Raw genomic sequence first — 23058 nt, 5'->3', positions numbered from 1 at the left:
TTGGGTACAATTTATGAGCCTCAAGGTAGAACCTATTGTCTACTAATGATCTTAGGGACCTCTGTGCTGCCGGTGTCTTTGCCGCTGTGGCTCGAGAGAGCTAGGCATATAAGCAGGTCGATCGCGAGTGTGGTGCGGGTAGATCGCGGACCGTTAAAAAAAAAAGTAACAAAAAAAAAAATTAAATAAAAATAATAATGTTTGAAAAATACGTTTTTAGATGTAAACCTATCATCCACCACCCCGTTAGCAGGTGCCACTTGATTGACGTATATTTGAGACACCTCAATAATATAATACATTAACCGTGCTTTACGTGAACCTCATCATGACACAAGAGAGGACGGCAGGACTGCAATTTCCCGTGTTCAGTGAATGCAACAGAGGCAAGTCACCAGACCAATCAGAGAGTTGCGTGGAAATAAATAAAGAGAGAGAGAGAGAGAGAGAGAGAGAGAGAGAGAGAGAGAGCTAGCTAACTAACGGACATAAGGAGCTGTTTCCACAACAGGCTGGAGGAGAGTCCTCCCCTGTCAGACTGAGGGGCTCAGGTGAGCTAAAGGACTCTGAGTGTTTAGAACGGTTTTGTCACAAATTATTCAAAAGATTATTTCCGAGATAGTTATACAAACAATAAGAGAATAAATGAAAAACAGGTATGAAATACTATATGGCAGTAAAACAAGAATACAGTTTAAAAAGGGGAGTGATTTGTAAAATAGCCATAAAGAAAAAGAAAATCTGTTTACAGTTCTGTTTCATATGGGTGCTGAGAGAGGTATCCATTAGGGGTGTAACGGTTCACAAACATTTCGGTTCGGTACGTACCTCGGTTGTTTGGTCACGGTTCGGTTCGGTACGTTTTCGGTATAGCAGAATTTTTTTTCACAAAACAAAACATATATATATATTTTTTTGTATTATTATTAAACTGTGAATAATGTATTCACTCAAATAAATACAAAATATAATAAAATAAACATTAAGGTGCAGCATTTCGATGAACTGAAATAATCTGTATTTGAACTTTACTGTACTAGTACTCACAAAACATAAACTATTAGTTTTGGGTTTTTAATTATTATTAAACTGTGAATATTCACTCAAATAAATACAAAATATAATAAAATGAACATTAAGGTGCAGCATTTCGAATAACTGAAATAGTCTGTATTTGAACTGTACTGTACTAGCACCTAAGCAGCCAGCTTGACATTAGGCTTGTCATTGTATTTTCATGTTTTTTTAAAGAAAGGTGAACTTGTCCACATTGCTTGCCGAAAGGGCAGATCTGCTGGCACTAACAATGTCTCCTGCTGTGGAGAACACCCTCTCGCTAGGGACAGAGGTAGCAGATACAGCCAGGTAGCGCTTTGCTAACATGGCAACATAAGGATATTTGGCGTTTGTAATAGCTTTGGCTCGGTCTGAACTTTTTGCGAGTGGTGGAGGCTTAAATGCTAGCGGGAGTTGGGTTTGCACTTCAGTCTTTTTTCTTTTGGTACCGGTGATATTCACGTTCGGGTGATGCCTTTTCAAGAGTGTGCAAGTTTGATGTATTGCCAGCCGTGTAACCAATTTTAGTTGAACAATGCCGACAAACAGCTTTGGTTCGGTCCACCTGTCTTTGTCCGTCATCCTTGTACGTAACTGCGAAGCCAAAATGTTCGCAAACCGGAGACTTCAATGATGCTGGAGGATTTTCGAACTCAACTTTATCTGCGTTCGCCATTAATTTTCGACAGTTCCTCAAATTACTGACTACATTTGAACGCATCCCTCTGACCAGCTCTCATAGTATGCCTCTCATCCAATGAAATGACTTGCTCGCTCTATGACGCGTTGAACCCAACGTGTACCGTTACACCCCTAGTATCCATAGATCTCTTCATGTTGCTCTCAAAGTGCACCAGATTGATGCTTTCAACTTCAATATTTAAAAACAAATCTTCCCGGGGGAGCATCCCCCCGGACCCCCCTAGAGGAGGTGAGGACCCCCCTAGAGGAGGTGAGGTCCGCCCCCCACTCATAAAAAATAGCACTTTACCCCTGCCTATATGCTGTGAGCTGATTATGGAGCCTTCATTGTAACAGTAATTCAGATGCAATTAGCCTATATAAAAGGCCTCAAATTGGAAGCACTGTCTGGGCCGTCTTTTTCACTCAATTCTGCAATAGGTAGATCTCGCCTTTCACCTAGGCCGAGGTCGGTGATCTTGGGCTTAAAAAGGTTGGTGACCACTAGATGTTTGAGCAGATGAGTACTAACTGCCTACAAAGAGGACATCAGTTGACTTCAATCAATTTGTGGCCCAGACCATTTTCTAATGGGTCTTATGTGCATTAACACCTGTACTTAGAGCTGTCCATTTTAAGACTGAATCAAACAGACGCATGTTATTGCGAGGTCTAAACAGGCCTGGTTTTCTTGCAGTACCACAGATGGCTGCACATTCTACAGGCGAAACATAGTAAATTAAATGAAAACTAGTTCAGATTCATTCAACCCCTGCTTACTCCGGTAAGGAAAACTGGTTCCAGATGATCAAATAGTTTGTTGCTCTGGAGTTAATGTACTCAGAAATAACTGGTTAATTCCAAGTGGATGGATTGGAAAAAAACGTGCTTTATTTATAAAATGTTGCTTGAGTTATTACCAAGTTGTGCAAAGACATATATTTTACAATTATAAAACATTGTTTGACGTTAGCAATTCATTTACAGACAAATGTAAATATTTGTATTTGAAAGCGGCTTTCAGTTTCATCTTTCCAGTGTTTTTTCACTAAACAAATACGGCTGGGAAAATATACATTCATATTGAATATAAAAACAACACGGTCCATCCTATTCATACAACCCAAAGAGAGATCAAAGGCCTGGACAAAAAAACAGAGGGATATAAACCCAACAACACTTATCAGACAGCTGTATCAGCAGAAACCTGACGGGCAATCCCAATAAGTGTCGCTCCCAATTGGCTCTCATTCGAGCTACACTTCCTGTAGTAACAGTCCCTGCCCCCATTCACAATGTGTGTGTGTGTGTCTATGTGTGTGTGTGTGTAAGCAATTTAATGTTTAATGCACACTCCCCTCCATTCGCCCTGATCATGGTGAGTGCCATGAATTTTTAAAGACATCCCTACTTTACTGTCCATCTGGGCTCCATCTGCCCAGCTGCTGGTGTTTAAAGCAGACAGAGACACAGGAGAGGAGACTTCAAAGGCTCTGCATGGCCTTTGGACGAATTCTGGCCTGAGGAGGATATTGTTTATAAAAAGGGGGACAGGGAGTGGGTCTGTTATATTATGATACCATAGCATTGACTACACATTATCTAGCTAATTTATCATTCCGTGTTCTTCCATCATAGTTGATCATGGCTGTAAACTCTGAGGTTGAGACAAAAGTTCTTCCTTAGAACATTTGCAGCGCACACCTTCAACATAGCATGAGCTTCTCCTGCTCACATGCCATTTTCCTACCACAAATAGCATAAGCATTGAGGGTTTGTTCAAAACAGGATAACTCTAAAAAAATAGGCGATAGACTTCTTTTCCAATTGACATCCAAACATGATGGAATTAAAAAGGGTTTTGCTTGAGGTAAAGCGAGGAAAATTGCAAATTCAAGAACAGCTTCTCAAAGCAATGAGTTCATTTTTCTGGATAAACCACATATCTCAATGTAATGTTTTACTGAAGAAAACTGCTCCTATTAAAACTGAGAGAGAAACAATATTTATTTTTTAAATCAAAATCCCAATTTTGTACTTATATCAGCACTTAATCTAAAGAACATTTAAATATAACCTATGTGACTCAGTAACCACAGTCAAACCTTTCCCTCATTCAGTTGGTTGCTGATTGGAACAGATGCCTGCAAGCCTATTGGCTGTTGGAAAGCAAATACCATTAAATTGAAAAGGGTGTTAATATTTCCTGGAAATTAAAAGTTAAATTCCAAAGAGTGATACTGATATGGGCTGCTGAGGTATCCCTGAAATAACTCAGCTGAGCCGTCGTTTCAATTACAAAATGATCCAACGATGCTGGCATAATTTGATATCTGCATGAATCCTTGTCCTTTAAGTAATTCTTCTGCACCCTGACACCGCTGCCCTGATATAGTCTGACCTTTCAGAGTGGGCAGATAGGAAGGTGGACGGCTGATCCAACAGGAATACAGGTCAGGCTTCGGCTGATAAATGTTAGCCTCACACAGCCTGGGGGCAACCTCATCTTAGCATTTATTTGATTGCTTCACTTACATACATGGCACCTTGGATCTAAATGTGCTGTGACATTCAACCTATTTCTTTGGACTCATTTGCCAGACTTTCTTTACTGAACTTCTTAAATGTATGTATTACATTAGGACATTAGTTATTAACATGTTAAAATATGTTTTCTTTACTTTCTAAATGACATCTTCCCCATGTGAGGCATCTCTCTTTTCCATTTCCTCTCCTCTCTCCATTTATTTCCTAACACCTTCTAACAAGGACCTTGGACTGGCTCGTGAAGCATTGCTATAGTGATGCTCATAGAGAAACTGTATGTGACATTGGGACCTCACAAAGTACGTGACTTTAAACACAACACAGAGAAAGGACAGTTCTCCGCTTGGAAGATCTCCAACTGCTGCCGACTGATAAGAGGCACGCAGGGTTTCTGCTGAGGATCTGGGGTTCCCAGTGGCCACATTATCACCCTCCCTCAGGCACATTCCAACAGCCTCCACCCACCTGCCCAAAATAAACTATACAACCTTAACCCCTTCCTCCCCACCCAGTGTGCCCCTCAGAAACACGGCATCTGCACACCATTCAACTCAACATGAGAGTTCCTTCCCCTCCCTCCCCCAATGAATGAGCACCAGTCCGGGGCCAGGCGGTGGACTTTCTCCCATGATTCTTAGGGACTTTTGAAGTTCATGTGGACAGAACAAACAATCATTACAGGAAAAACTACTGTGTTCCTCAGAATAACCACACATCTCTTGTTTGCGCTTCCAATAATTTTGAACGAATGTTTTCCTGTGTTTGTAAATTAGGGACGCTGCATTTATAGTAGTTTGATTAGAATTCAGTTTGTAATGCTAAAAAGTGTTATGCTCATTTCAGTTTAACTGTAATCTGCTGTTGCAAATCTGCCTCAACTACAGCGGCGTGACACTCAACGTTAATGTCTAAGTAAGCAGAGTGACATTTTATAGAATAGTTGCAGGAGGGTCTTGGGTAGCAATTGTCTAACATGGCACAGAGCAAAGTATTAAGCTAACTTAAGTCGGTTTCAGAGCTTGTCGCAAATCGCAAATTTGCAATGCAGGAAATCTTTGACAGCTGCATCATATTGGATTATTCGGTGAGGTTTCAGGCAGCGGGACATTTTATTGCATGCAGCTGAAGTAAGTTGTGACATTTTGGTTTGGTTTGGTATGACTCGCCACTTTTACAAATATTACAAGATAATGTCAACATTTAACATTTCTTAACCGCTTCGGTTTATACTGAACATGTTTTAAGAAACAGACAAAACTGTGGTCTATAATCTAACTGTTGTATGATGAGAATAAACCACAAGAGCCAGTTTCATATAGAAAAAGAAGAAGCAGAAGAAAAATGGCGCCCACTAAATATAAAGTAAAGCTGAAATGACTGAGTTTGATTTGCATTGGGTTAGAATTATCAGCGGACAGACTTTCTTCGTCATTACAGGTCGGTTGCTTTTCCTTTACACGGCACATTCACAGAGCAATATAATCACAGGCTAAAGCTGCAATTATTACTAATCACCGTAATCATACAAGGGCCAAATGAGTCATGGACTAAAATCCTGGATTCACAACATTATAAACCATCAGCAGTGAGGAGGTTGAGAGCCACAACTCACTGCGAACAGATGTGACTGTTGTTGCTTTATTCCCTAAACCATGTTAAAATGCAGAAAGTTTTAAATGCCAGCAGACATTGTGTTTTTCCCCCTCCCCCTGTCCCCCTATAGATGGGGACGTTGTATAGGCGTGACATAGGTTGTAATCAACAATGGATTGGGTAACATTATCTTAACAGCCAATATACTGGCTGCCTTGATTATATAACCGTCAGCAACTTACTGACATGCCATGATAAAAATGTTGTGCATTGCGTACCTAACGTATGAAAACCACTAACTGTTGAGGGTATCAATTCAAGGATTTACGGAGGGAGTGGTGGTCTATTTAGAGAAGGTTTAGGTTTTATTCCATACACTCTGTAATTACAAGTAATGGTCCTTAAATTACAGAATAAATGGTTTGGTTTAAAAATGAAGCAAATGGTTGGGGTTAAGCTTGTTTACCTCAAACATAGCCTTAAGGCATCAATATACATTTCTAGAATCTTCTCCAAACATACCAAACCAGTTTTATCTTCTAAAAGAGTTGAGGTATCTAAAAGACAAGCTGCTGATCGGTCAGGAAATGTTTTATGGCTTTAGATATTGCTACAGGCCACGAGTGTGTTTGAATTTCAATAGTGGCTTCTGTTGTGTCATATAAGCTGCCTTTACATGAAATGGTGGCTCAGTATTATGCCACACTTTAATCCTGGTAAAGCAGCCTTAGTTTGTTAGTTTTGCAATGCAGGGGCAAGTTGAAATGGTTTAATTGATTCATTGATTCCATTAAGAACATTTTAATAATATGTTACTATCGCTAAAACGTTAAAAACTTAGCCAGAAAAGGTAATTTATTTTCTCAAAGGCTTGTATCTATTCTTTTAGTAGTAACATTTACTGTAATTGTTCAGAAAATGCAAATAATTCAGTATCTCAACAAGTGATTGAGTTTTTAATCCTCTGTAGTGAATGGTGAGTTCACTATTGATATCGTTCACGAGTTTCACAGTCTTTTTTATCACGAGCCTCCTTCCATCTTAACTTAGCTGTTGACAGACTTAAATCTCTTCATGTAAAACAGCCTGTCTTATTCCACCAGGGCCTCCCTCATAATATCCAGCTCACAAGCATGTTTACAGTAAACGCCAGCATGGTAAAGCTGTTAAAATGCACCCGAGCCCCTCCCCTCCCCCACTTCCCTCAGCTCCTCCGCCTCAGCTAGCAGTCCTATTCATTTCACTCTTTGGCAACAGCAGTCAGTAAATGTCAAGTCTTTGGAGGCACTAAGCCACCCTGGCAAAAACTGAACAGATGTAGCCCACCAGAATGTCAGGTGGCAAAGACAAACGTATAAAAGCTCAGTTAAGGGTTTATCAACATTTGGCTGGTGGCTGGTGTTAATTTCCCGCCCTGGTCGGATTACTTCAGCTGGAAAGGTGACATGATGTGAGAGGTGTGAAGGCCAGATGTGGCTCACTGGTCTACAAACAACATATTGGATTATTGTAGATTCTCAATGTGCTACAGCGGCTGATTTAGGGATATTTTAGGGAAGCTGATGTGGTTCTCAACAGCTGACTTTAAATCTCCACTAGCAACAACAATTTAACAATTTTCCCTTCAAATGAGAGCAACACCCCAATCAGAATAGTAGGAGGCGTATAAAGAAGACATCCTACCTGTCTGAACTGCTCCTCATATGTCCACTCTCCGTGGTCCTGTGCGCTCAGATGGCTTTGCGTGGCGTGGGGGGGCATGATGGCTACCCGGGGCTCCTGGTCGACGCTGGGCCGGGCCTTCAGCAGCTGAGAGTGAGGGTGGAGCTGACGGTGCGGTAGCAGGAGGATTCCCTTCCCTGGAGCCACAGCTTCATGGCCCGTTGGCAGACCCTCCTCCGCCAGGTCGTCATCAAAGTCTTCTTCCATCTCACCTTCGAAGTCTTCCTCATCCCATTTTCGTTTGCTGTATACATTAAAAACAGAATATTGTTTAAAAAGGAATAAATGTAGAGCAACTCTGCAGATTATGTTAAGAATAACTTGACTCACATCTGCTCCTCCTCATCTGACCCCATCATGTCCTTGTAATGCTCCTCCCGGTCTTCATTGTCATCGTCGTCATCTTCGTCCTCGCCACCGCTGCTGCGGTCTGACATGGGGCTGTCCGAGACCCTCTGCAGCCCGGCAGCAGCGGCACGCATGGCTGCCAGCGCCGCCATCTGGGCCTGCTCCGCCTCGGGGGCCGGGCTCCCCATCGGCTCGTCCCCTCCTCCAACGATGGTGCGGACCTGAGAGTGTTGGGCGGCGGCTTGCTGCTGTAGCTGCTGCTGCTCCATCAGCAGCTTGGCCCTCTGCTGCCTGTGCAGGTTCTCCATGACAGCCTGGAGCTTCATCTCCGGGGAAAGCGGCACAACGTTCAGCTGCCTTCCTTCCCCTCCCTCCCCCAATGAATGAGCACCAGTCCGGGGCCAGGCGGTGGACAACGGTCGATCCTTCTGCTGAGCAATCGCCAACCGTTCTTTGTGGTGAGGCAGCTGCAGGTTATAGTTATGAAGTGAAATGAGGAGGAGGGGGGGTGGCAGAGCTCTCAGAAAGGTCGACTGCAGTTCTAGAGACAGAGGCCTCTCTCTTGTCTCAATGGTTTTTACGGCAGTCGGGGGGAAACCAAAGCCGACAGCAGGACTGAGTTGCACAGCAGTCAATGAGGCAAAGGTAGCGGAGGCGAAGGTAGGAGGACAAGAGTGTGCTGATACACTACAAAGACCTGAGGGAGAAAAATAATAACGGTGTCAGACTGCCACTTCCACAATGTCTGTTAACATCAGTACCCTAACGTAAGGGAAACACTTTTGTCGTTGCAGCGCCAAAATTGTTTAACAAATTTCCCCAAAGAATCAGATATGTCTCTATATATGTCAAACTTTCCATTCACTAAAGTGGAATTATTAAACACCGGCTCACATCATCTGGTTCAGCACACAATACTGCATTTGTGATTTGTATTGCTATTGCACTGGCTTTTATACCGTGTTTTTGCTGACCCACCAAACTTTTAAATTCATGATCTTTAGCCTGACTGAATTTTTGTAAAACTTTTCTGAGTTGCATTAAAGGACACCTATCATGCTATATTTGAACAATATATTGTAGGGCCATACCTATATAAAGTATATAAATATAGTTTTTTTTTCAAAATACCAAAAAGATCCTGCATTTTAGCCATGCCTCATTTCGCTCTATTCCAGCGCTGTTTTTGCAGGGGGCTGATTCTGTGAGCTGCAGCTGACCACGCCCCCCTGCAGGAGAGGGGAGCGTGCTCTGAGATCAGCTGCTGGGCTGCAGCGGGGAGAAGAGGGGGAGAAAAAGAGATCTCCGTCCACGGTGTTTATTCTTATAGAAGTAAGAAGAGAAGTAATGGGGCAGAAACCCTCCTTTTTACGCAGCGGTCCAGACATAGACATCAAACGGCGACACTATTCAGTTGCCAGTTACTTTGGCATTAGGGCAGGGATATCTAGATACTTTCCAAGGTTTGACATAATGAATTATGCTACTTTTGAAGCAAGCAACGATGTTTTCAAATCTGTAATCAAAAAGCTCCTCAAAAACACTATCGAAGCAGTTCCTGCCATTGCTACGTTAGTTCAAACAGTAACAACGGACAATTTTTCTTAGTGGATGCATGTCAATTTAAATCAATACAACTATTTTTTAAATCAATAAAATCATTTTCTAAATCCATAAAAGCATTTCAATTAATATTGGGAGTCATGTCGTTACTTTGTCGAGAATGTGGCCATGTGTAATAAGCGGGATAATGTGCACATTGCATAATGTGCCTTCATGCCGATCTAGATCCGTCCGCTTCGCGTCGGGCTCCTTATCAGCCTGTCGGTGTTCTTTTCCCCATAATGACCGCGCGGCGTCGCTGCACATTATCCCTTACATATAATAATAATAATAATAATTCATTTATTTTATATAGGCGCCTTTCAAGGCTCTCAAGGTCGCCGTGCAAACACATAAAAAACAAGATACACAATACATAACACCAGCATAAGAGACATAAACAAGACAATGCAGTATCAATCAAATTACCAAATAAATAAAAAACAGAGGATGTGTGATGGATAATGATCAGGGTGGATATGCGAGTGTGAAGAGATATGTTTTGAGGCGTGATTTGAAAATGGGGAGAGAGTCAGTGTTGCGGATGTCCGGTGGGAGGGAGTTCCAGATATGGTTATATAGAGTCATTATTCATTTGTTTTAAAGCAGGAGGCGCAAAAGCTTGCCTCGGGGAGGGAGAAAAAGAGCCAGCGCGGAGAATAAACAGAAGGGCAACCATGGCAACGGAAGTCTTCTTCTACAGACTACAGCGCCAATTACAGGCTTGGCATATGTACTACAGTGTCTCCAGTGCTTTCGAGCAGCAATGGCAGGCGTGGCCCAATCTCTCATTCCCCTGATAGGTGGATAATTGACCAATAGCCATAGCACCACTTTACTGACGTCAGTAAAGTGTTCAAATCTGGATCAGTCTGTATCAGATCCGTTGCAGCCCCTTTTTTAGAGATTTGGGTGGAGGAAAATAGAGAGGGTTGTGTTTTATGACACTTGGTGAGTTCCCTGGAACACCGGGGAGACATATTCATGTATAAAAGACGTACAAAAGTGCATTTTGCATGATAGGTCCCCTTTAAAGTAGAAACGTACAGAAGAAGCTGAGACAGAAAGTACCCAATTTCACACAAACAATCCTAACTTATCCCTAAATCAGGCATATACGCACAGTCCCTGAGTTTTTAGTTGTGCAACATGTGCAGGATTACTCACAGACCAGACAAGCTATGCACACAGAAGGACAGATTGTTTTAGCCTCAACATCAAGAGGAAGTGAAATCACAAGGAAAACCATAACTTTCTTCACCTGGTTGGCACATGCCAAGAGTACATGCAGCCCAGTTAACACTGTTGTGTCTACATTGTACTTAACAATATAGAACTAATATAAAGGGGTGTGACTTTCCTCAGGTATGACTGGTGTGTTTTTCCCTCATTAAAATGTTGTATTGCAAGTGTAGAGACTAGTGCTGGGGGGAAACGATTATTTCGAAAACGATTAATCGGGCGATTATTTGATCGATTAGTCGACTAATCTAACGATTATTTTTCTGTTGTTCAATTCATAAAAAACGTAATGTAAAAAAAAACGTAATGTAAAAAAAAAAATGTTCACGATACTGTGTCTCAGGGGATCTTAATATTTAACAAACTATTAATGTGTTATACCAGATTAACGGAAATAATCTCAGCTAATTGACGATACAAACCATGTTTACCAAAACAAAACACAAGTCTCATAAGAAGCATCTAAATGACCCATGAGCGAAAAATGCTAACGGACATTGGCACAGAACTCAAGATAAAAGTACCCTTATTACTTATCGTAGCTGCACATACAAGATATCCGATTAAAGCTGAAGTTCCACAGATTATGTAGGTATATAGTATCATCACTGAGTGATCCGGACTCGCGACAGGGGAAGCAAATACAGTCATCACAACACGTACCTTTACAGAGCTTCTAGGGAGATCGTCTCACCACCGTAGCTGTCAATCTGATCAAAAGACGTATTCAATGGCATTAAAATGAGAAAAAACGCGGCTGAATCGGTTAATCCATAGGTTTTTAACGTCTATGTATAACAAAATGATTGAATTTATAATCCATAATTCCATTTTTATGTAAAAATCGGAGAGCAAATGCTAGCTGCTAATGGTAGCCACCACAGCTAGCTGCCGCTTTAAATGTTCCAACATAGCCGTTGTGCTTGTGTGATATGCCAACTCCATTTGGCAAAGACTGCAAATGACAATATCTTTGCGTTTTGGACTAACTTTAAAATATTCCCATGCTTTTGAAGACCTAGGGCGAGATGTTTTCGTTTGAGGGCTTCGTGCACAATCCTGTGAGGAGGAGGTGGTAGCCGTTTCAGTCTCCATTGTGTTTGAAGTGCGATTGCGAACTGCTTGTTGCTTTGTTTACACACCCACGTGTGTGTAGCGACGCGTCGACGCGGAAATATGTCGTCGACGATATTTTGAAGTCGTCGACGCGTCGCTACAGCACTAGTAGAGACACGGCGGGGGAGTTTTATCTGCAACTTCTGTAGGTGGTTATGCTCGTCTGACATACCTGTTCCCAAAAGTGCTCAGGTATGCAAAGCAGTGTCTGCTATAAAAAAATGGGCTGCAACTATCTGGTATCAATGATGTCTGTTCTCTTCAGTCTACCGTTATAACACAACCGTGATCCATCTTTAGCCCAGAGTTATACCAGAGGGAGAGTCACAGTTTGTCCAGCCCCTCCCTGTTTACTCGGAATGTGTGAAAATAGTCAAAATGTTGGGGTTCGTAGCTCAGTTCAGTCAGGCAGAGATAAGAACTGTACACTGAGTCAACAGTGTGTGGGGAAATTAATTTAAATTGCAGGTGCTGGACATGCTGAAGGGCCAGTCATGAAAATAGGCAGTGGTGACTCATCTCTGCTACACTGACTGATACATGAACAGAAAGACCTCTGAAACCACCAACTTGTACTTTCAGATACTTCTGGTTTTGCACTCAAGTACATTCCCGGTAAAAGCATGAATGAGTTACAGTTCATTCTGAATCACTATTACCAGCAACTCAACCACGCCATACTGGTATTTGGGTTTCAGGTTGCAAGACAACATTTTTCAATGATATGCAGTACAGATAAGTAGATACACTAAATACTGTAATAGCATCCATCACAAAACTCTAAAACCTAACTTAACAAATGTCTATGATGATCATCACCTCACATTAACATTTCTTAAAGGCAGTTAGTGTTTCAACAAGAGCTGCAACTTAATTGATTAAATTCACATCGCATAAGCTGAAGACTTTTTACTCGATTCATTAATCAAACGTATATCCCAGTTCATGAAAGTATCTATTTGTCATGTTTTTTCAGTCAAAAACCCAATACATTCAGTCTAATATGGTGTCAAATTGAAAAACTCAGCATTCCAGGCATTTCTGCATGAATAATTATCTTAATGTTCAATCAATTATCGAAATAGTTGATGAATCCTTTTTGTCTATTAACTAATTGTTGCATTTCTAGGTTCAACCACACTTGGATTCATGTCAGAGTTCAAACCTCTTTTGAAACAGCATTACCAGAGTCTTGAAACCCTATACAACTTCCCTCCAGTGGAACAAGGGTTCACAAATAAGTCAGCAACTCCTTGAGAAAAGATGAAGGCCACACCACATGGGCCAACACTGGGACACCAGAAATCACTAGTTCATACATTTAGACATGCTAACCTGTCTAAAATGCCTGCTTCCATGGACATCTTCAAGTCATCATTAAAAATGCACCTGTTCACCATGGCCTTTGACCCCTAACCCATCACAGTCCCCCTGCTTCTCTCCTACTGCTATTTATTTATTTTTTTACTTTATTATTTTGCCCCTTTTGTTTTTTGTTTGTTCACCATGTAAAGCGGCCTTGGGTCCCTTGAAAGGCGCTATTCAAATGTAATCTATTATTATTAAAACGTGGCCACTACAGACAAACTAGCTCACAATATATTTCATCACAATGCAAAGAGGATACAAACAGAAGAGGAAAACAATTCTCGGGAGGCTATACGGAAGGAAGGTTGTTTTAGGGAATGCAGCTTATGTGGTTCATTGGAATTACACAAAACATCATACCAGCATTTCATGAGTATGGTACTGGAACTACCATGTAGGCACGTACTGCGCTGGATATATGTGAGGTTCAAGGTCTCTCCTATTGGCTGCGGAGGGAACTTAAGTTCTGCACCCTCACACAGAAAAAGTACTTGTTTCTCTGACCTGGAGGAGAGACAACACCCAAATAAGACCAGCGAAGTTGTACTATTTCAGCAATATCCAAATGGGTAAGGAATTGTGCGTCAGATCAGATGTTGTAAAAGCATCTGGTTCCATTGAATAAAGAACTTTCTAGGACCGCTTACTTTTATTTTCATTATCGATTAATCAACAGATAATTTTCTTACGTTGATTAACTAATATTTTGGTATCAACAAATCAGAAAATAGTGGATCTTTTGTTTTGAACAGACCATTGCATATGATAGAAAACAGAAAAAGCAAGATCTTTCCATATTTGAGAGGCTCAAACTACATTTACTACCACTTTTGCACGAATCAAATCATTGGTTAATCAAAATAGTTTATTTTTCGGTCAATTGACTTATCGTTGCAGCTCTAGGAGTTACATGATATATTTTCCTTCAGCTGTTGTCTCCATACCTTAAAACAATACATTATTTAGCAGCTAGTGTATTTGTGGTTAGGAAGAATCAATCATAAAGGAAACACGTGATGTGAACTGGCTGAACCACAATAGCAAGTTTGAAGGAAAACAAGAAGACCAATGACATCCATTGACAGCCTGCAGCTCCTCACTTTATCTCAACTGGTCAGATTCCCCAGCCACAAAATGTACTTAAAAGTTTCCTATACTGTGGCTGTATGTTACTGAAGTGTTGCGCAAGGAAACCAGAGCTGTGAAACTTGTGTTTCTTCAGAGGGTGAAGGAAGTAACAACTGACGGAGCAGATGCAGCGAGGCAGCCGACAGATATTCAATATTGATTCATTACATTCTTTAAGAGCAAATGAGCAATAGAGGCACAACTGAACGCCTGCAGTTGTCAGATAGAGAATAGCAGCAGTGTAAGCAGGATTAAAACATTTTACCCAACTTGATCTAGTTCGACATAGACAACTTGTCTCTGTTCTTCTTACAGACAAATGTCAGAGGGCTCGGAGTGAAACCGCTTATAGAGCCATACATTTATTTTGCATTAAGTGAGATATATAACTTCACTTCCGAACAGCCCATACATGCACTGTCTGTACAGTATGTGCACACTATGTGTAATACTCTTTACTCAACATGGTAGGTAGCCACACTTTGAACTCATGTGCAAATAAGCAGAAATGTCACTCCATGTCTTAAGCCTAGCACATACAGTCTCTGTTATCGTCCCTTCCGTGTGATATATTTCATTTAAAAGACAGAAGTGATTACAACAAAGCGGTTCTGTTGACTCTTCCTGTGCAGAGGGAAGCAGAAGTGGTCGTTTTGTTTCATACCACTGCTCATCACAGACATCACGATTTCCTATATGCTACATGGTGCAAATTACATTGCACCACCACACAGCCCCCACTTCCCCATATATGGAGGCATATAAAATATATTATAAATGACAGCAATAACGGTCATGTCACGACAAGATTATATGAAAACTGAGTACTAGATTAATAAGAAGACTGCAATCTAAAGACAGATACAATGATTAGGAAGCTTGTGGATTTTTGCTAAACAATAAGGCATGTATGCTGTGTAAAATGTCTGGAGATTGCCCTTGGTATATCATTCTCACACTTTATGAATAACCAGAATTAGTTAGTGAGAAAGCATTTCATATCTAAAAACAAGCAGTCTCAGTGGTGCAGGGATGAATCCCCAGCAAAGCCTTAGCTGAATCATTTTATACTAAAGTCAGAGAGGGAAACCAACCTCTGTACTCTGGGTTTTTTTCAACCCTGGGGGACAGAAACCAGTTATTGTATGGAAATCCTGCTTTGCAACTATAGTGGCATAGGAAGCTCTATTTTGTTCTTCTCGTGATGCTTGGAATGCTTCGGAAATGAAATGGCAGCAACCAACTTGCTTCAAGTTTTTTGCTTAATCATTTCGCAACATATCTAAGTAGCTGTGGTAAAGGCCATTTGACAAGTAAATGATTTCCTCCACAATTGTATTGCCAGACCTTTATGAAGGCATTCTGAATGCAAAGTAGACTAGCCTCAGAATCAATAGAACTATTTGGCATGTTTTGTTTACCAAAGACCAAAGGTGAAATGTAAATCCTGCTGTAATGTCTGACATATGGGGATTTTCAATGCAGTTTTAGTGAGTGTAAAGACCACTCTTCATGCAAACCACCGACATGGCAATGTTTAATTTACAGCTTCACCTATCTGATTGTGCTTAGAGCTCCAGCTCAAAGTTACCTGATTGTGTGTTTGCCGCCTGACATGCTTGGGGGGGTTTAACCGTCAATGTTGATTCAAACTAATCTGGCAAACCAGAATGTTTGGTTTTACAGAACCATCTGATACCTCATTCACACCAACGCAACTCCGGTTCAAGCTCCGTGCTAGAGCTTTTCAGTTTCCGAACCGGCTCTTCGGTTTAGCTCCGGCTCTTTTCACACCGCCCAGAGTCCGACTGGTGCTGCGTCATTGCGTCATCGTTTGCGTCATGACGTAACCGTTTGCGTGCCTGCTTCATAAAGCCAAACCGCGCGGAAACCCATCACAGCTCACACCGACAACAACAACAATGGCCGATTGTGCTCCAGCTTCCTCTGTTCTGCTTCGGAATACCAGATTCCCAGTAGGTAGCTGGTCTCTTCAGTGGACCACTGCTGCTTCTTAAGTTTCTCCATCGCTGTGTACAAACTGGATAAAACGCCGGCTTTTTGTTGTTGTTCAGGAGTTGATCCCGCCCCCGCCCCTGCCTCGACGTGGTGCTTTTGCTCTGACCGGACAATTTTTTGGTGCGGTGTGAACAGGAAAACCCGGTGCTTTTCAAGCTCCAGCTCCGAACCGGCCCTGAAACACCGTTGGTGTGAATGAGGTATGAAGAAGAAGCCATCTTTGGAGACTGTTTGGAGATGGGCAGGCACTTTAAAGAATACTTGACAGATGATTGGGTAGCATCAGTCAATCAAAGAAGAGGGAGATCATCTTATCTTGCTCTCCTTATGAAGAAATAGTCCCTAGTTCTGACCAAGCGGCAAACTCTGGGGCAGAGCCGGGAAATGCCACAAACTGCAGTTCATCTATTGGCCGATGGCTGCAGAAAGGAGCAATTTCCATAGACCCCGATGTTAAAATGCCCAACTTTACAACATGTTTCTACCACTGGATGCAATACAAATTATTCTGGATATAGTTAGATTCCACCTTCATGACAATGGATTGGGGAGTGCATTTTTTTACTTATATTAGTTATATTAGGTCTTAACGGTTTTGCATAAATTAGGGTGTGGTCACCTTGAGTGACAGGTCTCTGCGGTGACTGCTGCTTCTAGCTTTCTGTCCCTCTGCTAGCTCCGTTAGCTCTGTTAGCTCCAGGCTGCTACAGGGGCGAGGCTGCGAGGCTGATCCGGGGAACACAACTTCAACTCGGACGTGTTTGTTGTGTTGGTGCCTGGTGGAGTATTCTTCATTTAAAGTGGACCTATCATGCTATATTTGAAACATATATTGTAGGGCCATACAAAATACCAAACAGTTCACCCATTGTAGCCATGCCTCATACTGCTCAAACCCCTCTTTTGCAGCCCTGTTAGAGCAACGCGGATCTTGGGTCCTTAGCTTGAAAAAAAAGAAAGAAGAGGAGGCGGAGCTAATGCCTGATCAGAATTCTACCGGAGATAAAGTTAAATTCTGCTGTGATAAAACGCCATCCTGTTTAAACCACGTCAAGGATTATTTCTGAAATAGTATGGAGCTCAAATGCTTTTTCTCCTGCAGGTTTATCACAAGGCGAGTTCTTTTTTTATTTCCTGCTTTTTAAACACATACACAGTACAGGTTAGCTCTGAGTGTTAGCGAGGCTTGCTAATGTAAACAAAGACGAGATTACGTCCAAAACACGTCAGGCATGGTTTCTGATAGCAACTTTCTGTGGGTCCGCTGCCGATTTGACGTCAGTTTGGATGGAATCTGTATCTGCTCGTTGTACACCCGTTTTTAAAAGGTTTGTGTACGGAGGAAAAGAGAGAGGGTTTTATTTACGCTGCATGAGTTCCCCGACGCACCGGGGACACATATGTATGTATAAAAGACATCACAAAGTGCATTTTGCATGATAGGTCCCCGTTAAATATCGGACTAATCTTATGCCGCCTCGGCTCCGCCAGCAGGCGGGAGTCCCCGGGATTCCAAGTTCAACTTTTCAAGCTTCGACGGAAGCGTCAGCCAATCAAAAAGTGATGTCACCCGATTCAAAGTGAATGGTGAAGCTTGCAACGCACGCCGCTGTGTGGACGGGCCGTTACGGCTCAGAAGCGTCTCGGCACTGGGCTCCGCTGGTCTATTTTCGACACGAGACGCGAGGCGTTGCATAGCGCCAGGCAGGAAGTGGACTGGTCAGAGCATCCAGTCAACCCTTTCCCTCCGTAGTCTTTCAAGTAGGAGAAAAAATGCCAGCGTTCTCCTCCGGTTTACAGGCACTGTGTAAATTATATAGAATAATTATGATGATGAATGCATTTTTTTTACCACTAAAATACAGCAACATATATTTGATTCATGTAGTTTATAACTGGACTATTACAATTATTATTAACTTTGTCTGTACAAAGGTAGCCTGTCCAGGAAATATGCCCAAATCAACAAAAACTGCGAGCCGGCACCGGTGGGTTTGACGCTGTAGGAGGTCGGAACAAAACCGTGGCGCAGCCGTAACGCAGCGTAGACGGACCCGGTGGAATCCCGGGGTAGGCTCTGACGTCACTGTCGAGACGGCAGCGGCCGACTCCGCCTACTAAGGGCTTCTCAGCAACTCTGCAGAAACCTATGGGTGACGTCACGGAGGATACGTCCATTTACAGTCTATGGTTCTGACACTATTGCAGAATCTACACATTTTTTGGAATGTGCTGTACACATCCAAACTGTAGCTGCCAGTAGCTCCTAACAGGACGGTTGGTCTGAATCACACTGGTTCAGACACAAATGAATGAAAATCCTGATAATATGAATTTGATCTTGTAAGAATCAAGCTGTTATGTCACAGAGAACAGACTTTTCAAACTTAGGAAATATAGAAATGATCCAACATTGCAATAAAAGCTTTATACACTATAAAGGACAGCTGACTATAATACCCTTAGGGCTTATTTAACACCCTGTTTCACTAAAAGGAGGCTGGTTTAGGTGTCCAGGAGCCCTATGTGGGGGCAGGGTGGAGCCAACGGGGCAGAAACTTAAACAGTTGGCTGATTGAAAGATAAAGTAGAAACAATGAGAGCTAATGGGTTAATCCTCTTTTTTCTGAACCCACATTTCAGGGGTAGAAGATTGCGAGGTCTGAGCAAACAGGACAGAGTGATAAGAACGAGAACTAAGGGTCTAATTCCAACGAGATAAAGAGACCTACATCGCCTCACATACATGCACATGTAAACGCACATATTTACATATAAGACTGGCTGCTTGCATAGATACGTAGCATGTCAAATGTACTCTGGAAAGAGCATCAAAGCCTTCTTGTAAAATCCTTATGTGAATGTGAGAGGATTCATTTTGTGGCTGTGTGTATAAACACATTTTTTAACATAGAAATACAGACATTAACATCAGGGTTTTTAGTTTCATTGTGCCAGTGCAGATACATATCTTGCATTTCAACATTTTGAATAAAATATTGTTGTTTCCTTTTATATACTGAAAGAAGAAACTCTTTTTTCTGTCCGAGAAAGCCTTGTGGTTATTTAGAGATGAACCCGGTGAACCAGGTTTAAAAACAAAGTATTAACATTAAGTTCTTCCTGTTCTACTTGAATGGAAAGTCAGATATTGTTAAAGTGGTAATACACATGTTGTTTTCTCTTCATCTCTGGAGCTATAAGCGCTCTTCTGCCGGTGTTTCCTGCTCTAAAGATCGCATGTAAATCAGTGTTTGTGGGGCACCTGGGTAGCTCACCTGGTAGACTAATGTTCAAATCCGACCTGTGGCCCTTTGCTGCATGTCATCGCCTGTCTCCACCCCCCTTTCCTGTCTATCTTCAGCTGTACTATAATTAAAGCAAGTACCCCCCCCCCAAAAAACAAAAAAATCTGTGTGGGTGGTACCATAATGTCCTCTTGGAATTTCTGTGCATGTACTTGCTGTACTGTACTTTATCAAATTAGCCTCCACACTCATGCACCTGTTTTGAATAAAAGCCTTCCACCTGACTTGTAGTCTTAAGATGATTCTCATCAGCTTCAGTGTACACTAAATGTGTGGGTGGAGTGAAATCCTTCAGGCTTTATCATATTATCACTCAGCACTTGTTACACACCGTTTGTCAGTGTGATTTATACTGATATGTTGATAGTGAAACAGGCTTTTTACTGGGGTTATGAACCCAAACACTCTTGGTTGGTTTCTGACTGTCATGGCGCCTTTACATTTCTTATATTTATTCTTTGAATGTTATCCAGTCCTGATAGGTGAATATCCAATTATTACAAAACAAGGGAGTTTGCAGTACAACATACTTATTAATAACTGTAAAATTACCATATCTACAAAGCTATTTTTACTTTCTCTGAAGCTTCAAAAATACTGTCAGGAGTGTTTTCCATTTTAAATTGCCACAATGCACTTATCTCTAAAGACTGCCTTTCTAGTTTGGTTCTTAACTCACTACATGTTGAATGCAGTATCATAAAGTCCCTCAGGGTATAGACGCAGCCAAGACTCTTTTACTTTAAAATCCTTATCTGTATAAGCTCTGTTGACATACTGAAGGTACTGCTATAATATGCAAATTGCTCTATAAAAAAAAGGAAAATGTACTTCTAATTTGTTTGCATCAAACTGAGAAATATTTATTTAATGCTTCTCAAACACGTGATGAATAGAACTGAGTAAAATGTATGGGAAAACAAATACATTGTCAAATACTTATATAGTGGTAGTAGTTTTTTTTAATATGTTATCAGAATCCATCTTGTTTTCTAATTAACTAATATTGGTACATTACCTTTATATAAACTATGGGGTTATCCCTCTTTACATAGTTTTAGCATAAACTATTTATGTGAGCATTGAACATGACAGTAGTCAAGAGTGACTGCATGTGCAGGCCAGGGAGCCAAACAGTAACCATTCATGATTCTTTCTTCATAAAAGAGGGAGAAAAGCATAAAAACAAGAAGTCGGTCAGTGGTGCTGGTCTTGATTATGAGTCCTTCTCTCACATTCCTGGCAGTATTACCTCCCAGGGAAATAACACAGGCTCCATTGAGCCCGGCTGCACCAACAACAAGATCATTGAGGAAGTGTCGCGGAGGCTCGTCACGCACTTTCCACTGACCTCTTCCAGCGATCCGAGGCAACACAGCGAGCCAAATCTCATTAGCCCCAGCTATGCCATAAATTAAGTGGGCATATAGCAAAAATAATCCGTTGATCTACTTCTCAGCAGTGAAATCTGTGGGTATCTATCAAGCAACAGTATTCTTAAGCAAGGCTAAAAGTGATTTTTAGCAACTGATGTTACAGCATGTGAGGAATAAATATAAAAAGTCTGGATTCAATTGTTTGTTCACTAGGAAATGGGTGAAGGAAATGAAAGATGCTGATGTCTGGAACTAGCCAGCGGCATAAATGTTAAATGTGTTAGGGGCCTTTCCACTCTAATTGGAAAATACAATTGTAATATACAAAAATAAAACATACTGGATATTGGCAAGAAATAACAGCAATGTGTGACACTGGTAAAGAAAAAAAAGCAACATCTAAAAAAATATTGAGTGTTAATGCCACACATGGAGAAAAAAAAACATTCCTATGTGGGTGGACAAAACCATTCATATAAATATGTTTTAAAAATGCTACTTAAACAGGACGGACATGACGGCCCACGGGGTAAATAAGTGAAACATTTGAACTCTATGAAAGGACCTCCTCTACTGTAACTGCAGGTAAAGTCATCAGAGGCATGCATTGGAAAATAATCTGCTGATGCAGCTGAAATGTCTGCTGGCAGTTATGTCCACCTCCTCACTGGTGGATATTGACCTCGCCATGTTACAGCTTCATGTGGATACTGTAGTATTATGATAGCAAACATAAATCTCCTGTGATGACAGCGCTGGTGGAGAAACCCAAGCTATTCAAAGAAGGCAAAAAGGCGGTTGTTACTAAAAGGGAAATAATGTCTCCTAATATCCGTTTGTCTTGTGTGTGACTGTTCTGATTTAAGGCTTATATTTTTATGTTCCTTGCACTTCCAAAAACAATTCCCTGACACAATCTTGACCGTTTTAACCGACAAAACCAGAGCTTGATAACAATGCAGTTCAGTGCATGGCTGTTGCACTGGATTGCATTAGTATTGTACAGCTGCCACTGTACATTTAAAGTATTTCCTTTATTTCTAAATCTGTCTGTTTAGCTTCCTATTAGTAAGTACTTCCTATAAGTACATTTTATCAGAAAATCGTGTAATGATTGTATAGAGGAAGCACATATTTTTTTTAAATAACTACTAAAACCTGTTTTGAAGTTACCTTTATTACTAATTGTAACAATGTCTACATTCTGTGCTGTTTTCTGTGAGCTGCAGAAACAACCTCAACAAGTCAAATTCCTCATGTGAGAAAACTGACTTTGCCATAACATGTGAGATTGAGGAGACAAGCTGCATGTCCCTGCTCGCAGAGTTCGATGCACTGCCATTGTAACTGTAGACTGACGGTATGATGATAGTTCCACTAGTGCAGGGGGAGGTGGGGGTGGAGTGAAGGGGGGGGGGGGGGGGATTGAGTTTTCATTGAATGGCATGAGCGTCCTAAACTGGATTAACGTGTTGGTTTATATGGTGACTGTGCAGTCACGTCCCTGCATTGTGATCTTTAACAATCAAGTCTATTGTCTGCAGAGAGGCGATGGATGAGTGGAAATCTTAGATAAAGGCCTCTGTGCATTGTAGCCTACATGGAGACATCCAGAACAGAAACGGGCCCTTCTGTGCTAAATGTGAATTACAGTTTCATGGGCCTGCGCTATGTCTAATAAAAACTCACGAGGGTGTGATGTGTATAATTTGGCATGTATCTGGTTTAATAATCTTTTGATTGCTTGGGCAGTATGCCAGTGCTAGCGGACGCAAATGTGAAATGCAAATGCTTCAGGTTTGATGGACATGTTAGCATGTTGCAGCTGTGTGCTGGTATCCAGGCAGACAAGTAGGATAGATCGCGTTCAGCCGCTGACTGAAAACACAAAGCCTACAACTGCATGAGCAGCTCAGTTCAGGAACTGCAGGGTATCCCAAAAGCTCCGACCC

At 41.5% G+C, this 23058-nt stretch overlaps 1 protein-coding gene across 2 annotated transcripts in view; it reads right to left on the bottom strand.

Annotated features, from left to right (window-relative positions):
- The window catches only part of arid3a (AT-rich interactive domain 3A), a 55467-nt gene that overhangs the window by 22390 nt on the left and 10019 nt on the right, over positions 1-23058 (bottom strand). For both annotated transcript variants that reach the window (XM_034081317.2, XM_034081318.2), the window contains exons 2-3: positions 7930-8644; positions 7561-7843 (exon numbers count right to left, since the gene is read on the bottom strand). In XM_034081317.2, coding sequence (XP_033937208.1) covers positions 7561-7843; positions 7930-8273 — 627 coding nt within the window. In that variant the 5' untranslated portion in view covers positions 8274-8644. The remainder of the gene's footprint in view (positions 1-7560; positions 7844-7929; positions 8645-23058) is intronic.

Source organism: Pseudochaenichthys georgianus, chromosome 4, assembly GCF_902827115.2.
Source record: "Pseudochaenichthys georgianus chromosome 4, fPseGeo1.2, whole genome shotgun sequence".
In the NCBI taxonomy this organism is placed as follows: Eukaryota; Metazoa; Chordata; class Actinopteri; order Perciformes; family Channichthyidae; genus Pseudochaenichthys; species Pseudochaenichthys georgianus.
This window is presented reverse-complemented; position numbering and strand designations above follow the sequence as displayed.